This window comes from Apteryx rowi, unplaced genomic scaffold (assembly GCF_003343035.1).
Source record: "Apteryx rowi isolate R43461 unplaced genomic scaffold, aptRow1 scaffold_1359, whole genome shotgun sequence".
In the NCBI taxonomy this organism is placed as follows: Eukaryota; Metazoa; Chordata; class Aves; order Apterygiformes; family Apterygidae; genus Apteryx; species Apteryx rowi.
Genome location: NW_020447596.1, coordinates 19,636 through 24,203, shown reverse-complemented (window position 1 = coordinate 24,203; position 4,568 = coordinate 19,636). Strand labels below are relative to the sequence as shown.

Sequence of the window (4,568 nt, the reverse complement as noted above, 5' to 3'; positions counted from 1 at the left end):
GCGCCGCACGCCAGGCGCAGTCCTTCTCTCTCCTTTAATAGGCGTCCCCGCGAACAGCGCGCCGCGGGGAGGGGGTGCCCCCCCCTCCCCCAAATAACGCCCCGGGGCCACCCCAGGAGGCGCCCGGCCGCGCCGGCACGGGTCAGGGCAGTGTAAACATTTGGCGGGGCCCCCCCCCCGGGCGGCGAAGCCCCCCCGGTGGCGGCCGAGCACCGTTTGTCCTCTTGGCTTTTTGCAAAAAAAAATAAAAATAAAAATAAAAAATAAAAATCGAAAAACAAAACAAAACAAAAAAAAATCCCCCCTCAAATTCTGGGCGCTGCAGCAGGGTGGTGGTGGTGGTGGGGGCGGCGTGGGGGGCGCGGGGCTACGAGGGGCACTCGGGGACCGCGGTGCCGCCCGCTGCCCGGTGCCGCAGGTCGACAGGGTGCCGGGGGGCGCCGGCGGGCGCCAGCACCAGGCCCCGGAGGCACCCGGTGATTCCTGAGACGAACTTGCCGGCCGTGAGGCTCCGGGGGTCCGGGGCGCCGCCTGCGGGGACCGGCGTGGGACGGCGGGGCCGGGGCGCCCGGGTGAGGGCACCCTGGGGCGCCCACACCCACCCGTGCACCGTCCGTGCCCATCTGTGCCCACCCCGTGTCCCATCCATCCATGGTCATCCCATGTCCCATCCATGCCCACCTTGTGTCCCATCCATCCATGGTCATCCCATGTCCCATCCATGCCCACCTTGTGTCCCATCCATCCATGGTCATCCCATGTCCCATCCATGCCCACCCCGTGTCCCATCCGTGCCCACCCCGTGTCCCATCCATCCATGCTCATCCCGTGTCCCATCCATGACCACCCCATGTCCCATCCATCCATGCTCATCCCACGTCCCATCCATGACCACCCCATGTCCCATCCATGCCCACCCCGTGTCCCATCTGTGCCCACCTCGTGTCCCATCTGTGTCCATCCCACGTCCCATCTGTGCCCACCTCATGTCCCATCCATCCATAACCACCCCATGTCCCATCTGTGCCCACCTTGTGTCCCATCCATCCATGACCACCCCACGTCCCACCCATGTCCACCCCATGTCCCATTGGTGCCCACCCCGTGTCCCATCCATCCATGGCCACTCCATGCCCACCCTGTGCCCTTCCAGTGCCCCATCGGTCCATGACCACCCTGTGTCCCATCCATCCACAACCACCCCGTGTCCCATCCATGCCCACCCCGTGTCCCATCCATCCATGCTCATCCCACGTCCCATCCATGCCCACCCCGTGTCCCATCCATCCATGCTCATCCCATCCATGCCCACCCCGTGTCCCATCCATGCCCACCCCGTGTCCCATCCATCCATGCTCATCCCATCCATGCCCACCCCCCACCCCATGTCCCATCCATGCCCACCCCGTGTCCCATCCATCCACGCCCACCCCGTGCACCATCCGTGCCCCCCATCCACCCCCGCTCTCCCGGCGCCCCGGTCCCCCCCGCCCCCGTGCCCTACCGAGGTAGATGTCGCCCTCGGTGTCGGCCATGACGTTGGTGCCCGGCGACTCTCCTTGCACGGGCTCCTCACCGTCCACCTGCAGCCACCCGCGGCGTCCCACCCTGCGGGGGCACCGTCAGCACCCGCGCCGGCCGCGGCCCCCCGCCCCGCGCACGCCCCTCCCCAACTCACCTGCTGACCGTCACCCGGTGCCACTCGCCGTCGTTGACGGGGTCTTCGGAGACGATGGTGGCCTCGCCGCTGCCCAGCTGGTAGCTGCAAGAGCGAGGCCGGTCTCAGCGCGGCGCCGGCGGTGGCGGTGGCACCGGCGGGGGCCGGCGGCGCGGGGTGCCCGCTCACCTGAACACCAGGTGCCCGTCCTTCAGGCCGAGGCCGATGAAGTCCTTGGCTTTGCCGCTCTCGCCGGGCTCCTGCGGGCACACAGCGGGGCGGTCAGCGGGGACGGCGGCGGTAGCGGGGACGGGGACCCCGCTTCGCCGCACTCACCGCGCCGTGCCAGAGGATCACGCCGTCGGCGCTGCCGGTCCGCACCTCCAGCTCCACCGTCTCGGGCGCTCCGGGGGCGCTGCGACGAGAGCCGGCGGTGTCAGGGTGGCGCGGCCGGTGGGCACCGTGCCATGCCGTGCCGCGCCGCCGGCTACTCACCCGCGGGGGAAGAGGTGGCCGGGCAAAGCCAGGTAGCCGCCGTCGCGGAAAGCGGCGCCGAACTGCCCGGGGGCGTCTGCGGAAGGGAGACGGCTGAGCGAGGGCCCGGCGAGGGACGGGGCGCCGCGGGAGCGCCGGGACCACGCCGCCGTACCGTTGCTGCCGCCGCCGCCGCTGCCTTCGTGCGCCCAGTCGCGGTCCAGCGCCGCGAGCGCCGAGCCTGCGCGGGGCGAGAGGGGCGTCAGGGCTCGGCGACCGCGGTGTCCCCCCCCCCCCCCCGGCCGCCCGCCGCGGCCCCGGCACTCACTGTGCTGGCAGTAGGCGCCGGCGAAGCCCTCGGCGCAGAGGCAGGCGTTGGCTTTGCAGGTGCCGCCGTGCAGGCAGGGGTTGCCCAGCAGGCACTGGTCGGCGGGCAGCTCGCAGCGCGGCCCTGCGGAGCCGGGCGTCAGCACCCCGCCGGCGAGGCGCCCCCCAAAAACCACCCGCCCCGCCGGCCCCGCGCTCACCGCCGAAGCCGTCGCGGCAGAGGCAGCGGAAGGCGCCGCCGGCGCCGGCAGCGACGCAGCTGCCCCCGTGCCGGCACGGCGCCCGCTCGCAGGGCGAGCTCTCCGGGCACTGCGCGACGCCGCGGCTCTGCAGGAAGCTGTAGGACAGGTCCACCTGCTTCCCGTTCACCGACACCTGCAACGGGAGCGGGCCGGCGGTCACACACACGCACGCGGCATCGCCCACCGGCGGGGACCYGCATCGCCCGGGCGGCTCACCTCGCCGATGCAGCCGCGGAAGGCGGCGCTGACGTTGGCGGCGGCGGGCAGGCGCAGCGAGGGCTCCACGCCGCCCAGGTAGAGCGGCGTGCGCAGGTTCAAGCCCTGGCTCTTGCCCGGCGAGGAGCGCTTCACCGGCGGGCCGCCGTCCACCACCAGCGTGCCGTCCTTGTGCAGCCGCTCGGCCGAGACGCGGTGCCAGCGCCCCAGCGCCAGCGGCTCCGGGCTCCGCAGCACCGCCGGGCCTGGAGGGAGAAGGGGGGGGGGGGGACGGCGGCGGCGCCGCGCCGCGAGCCCCCGAGCGTTTCGCCCGCTTGCCGGTGCCGGCGTGGGGATGCCGGGCGGCGCCGGGCTTGCTTGGGGGCACGGCGTTGGCACCCCGCTTTGGCGATGGCCTGGGGGCACCGGCAGTGCCGGGGGACCCCAGAGATGCCTGGGGACACGGGTGATGCCCGGGGACCTCAGAGATGCCCAGGAACCCCAGAGATGCCAGGAGACCCCAGTGATGTCCAAGGACCCCAGTAGTTCCCAGAGGACCCCAGTGGTTCCCGGGGACCCCAATGATGCCCAGGGACCCCAATGATGCCTGGGGACCCCAGCGGTGCCCAGAGACTCCAGTGGTTCCCAGGGGACCCCAATGATGCCAGGGACCCCAGTAGTTCCCAGAAGACCCTAATGATGCCCGAGGACCCTAATGATGCCTGGGGACCCCAATGATGCCCAGGGACCCCAGTGATTCCCAGGGGACCCCAGGGAYGCCYGGGGACCCMAATGATGCTAGGGGACCCCAGTGGTTCCCAAGGGACCCCAATGATGCCATGGGACCCCAGTGATTCCCAGGGGACCCCAGGGATGCCCAGGGACCCCAATGTTGCTAGGGGACCCCAGTGGTTCCCAAGGGACCCCAGTGATGCCCAGGGACCCCAGTGATGCCCGAGGACCCCAGCGGTGCCCGGGAACACCGGTGATGGCCAGGGATCCCAGTGGTTCTCAGGGACCCCGGTGGTGCCCGCRCATCCCTGTGATGCCAGGGGACCCCAGCGGCGCCAGGAGCCCCCGGTGACGCCGGGGACCCCGGYGCGCCCCGGCACGTACCCGAGCCCAGCTCGTAGCGAAACTCGAGGTGCCCGCCGGCCATGGCGAGGGCCACGAAGTCCTCCACGGGGGCGGCCTTGCCCCCGCTGAAGAGCAGCAGCCCGTCGGGCGCCAGCGGCTTGAACTCAGCGTCCACCCGCAGCTCGTGGTGGATGTTGGTCAGCGGCGGGTAGGAGACGAAGGCGCCCTCCCCGTCGAAGGACGGGGCGCTCACGGCCTCGCCTGGGGGGGCCCGCGGCACCTCAGCCCGTCCCCGCGGCGCGCTGGGGCCCCCGGGGCGATACCCGCTACCCCGTGCCCAGCGCACCCACCTCTCCAGGGTGATATCTGCTCTCCTGCACCCATAACGGCATCRTGCCCCTCTCCCTGGGCTGATACCGCCTCCCCCTGCCCAAGGAGGCATTGCACCCATCTTCCCAAGTGGTGTCTGCTCCCCATGCCCATCGCACCCATCTCCCTCGGGTGACATCTGCTCCCCTGTGCCCATTGCACCCACCTCCCTGGGGCAATATCCACTCCCCTGCGCCCATTGCAGCATTGCACCCATCTCCCCGGGG

At 71.3% G+C, this 4,568-nt stretch overlaps 1 protein-coding gene across 1 annotated transcript in view; it reads right to left on the bottom strand.

The window, feature by feature from the left end:
* Nucleotides 1-28: 28 nt before the first annotated feature.
* HSPG2 (heparan sulfate proteoglycan 2) overlaps nucleotides 29-4,568 on the bottom strand; it is a gene marked incomplete at its 5' end in the record, with an annotated part of 24,170 nt that continues 19,630 nt past the window's right edge. The window contains 11 exons of the mRNA XM_026057039.1: nucleotides 29-531; nucleotides 1,505-1,608; nucleotides 1,679-1,762; nucleotides 1,847-1,917; nucleotides 1,994-2,072; nucleotides 2,153-2,228; nucleotides 2,307-2,372; nucleotides 2,460-2,582; nucleotides 2,659-2,833; nucleotides 2,917-3,161; nucleotides 4,012-4,233. Coding sequence (XP_025912824.1) covers nucleotides 368-531; nucleotides 1,505-1,608; nucleotides 1,679-1,762; nucleotides 1,847-1,917; nucleotides 1,994-2,072; nucleotides 2,153-2,228; nucleotides 2,307-2,372; nucleotides 2,460-2,582; nucleotides 2,659-2,833; nucleotides 2,917-3,161; nucleotides 4,012-4,233 — 1,409 coding nt within the window. The remainder of the gene's footprint in view (nucleotides 532-1,504; nucleotides 1,609-1,678; nucleotides 1,763-1,846; nucleotides 1,918-1,993; nucleotides 2,073-2,152; nucleotides 2,229-2,306; nucleotides 2,373-2,459; nucleotides 2,583-2,658; nucleotides 2,834-2,916; nucleotides 3,162-4,011; nucleotides 4,234-4,568) is intronic.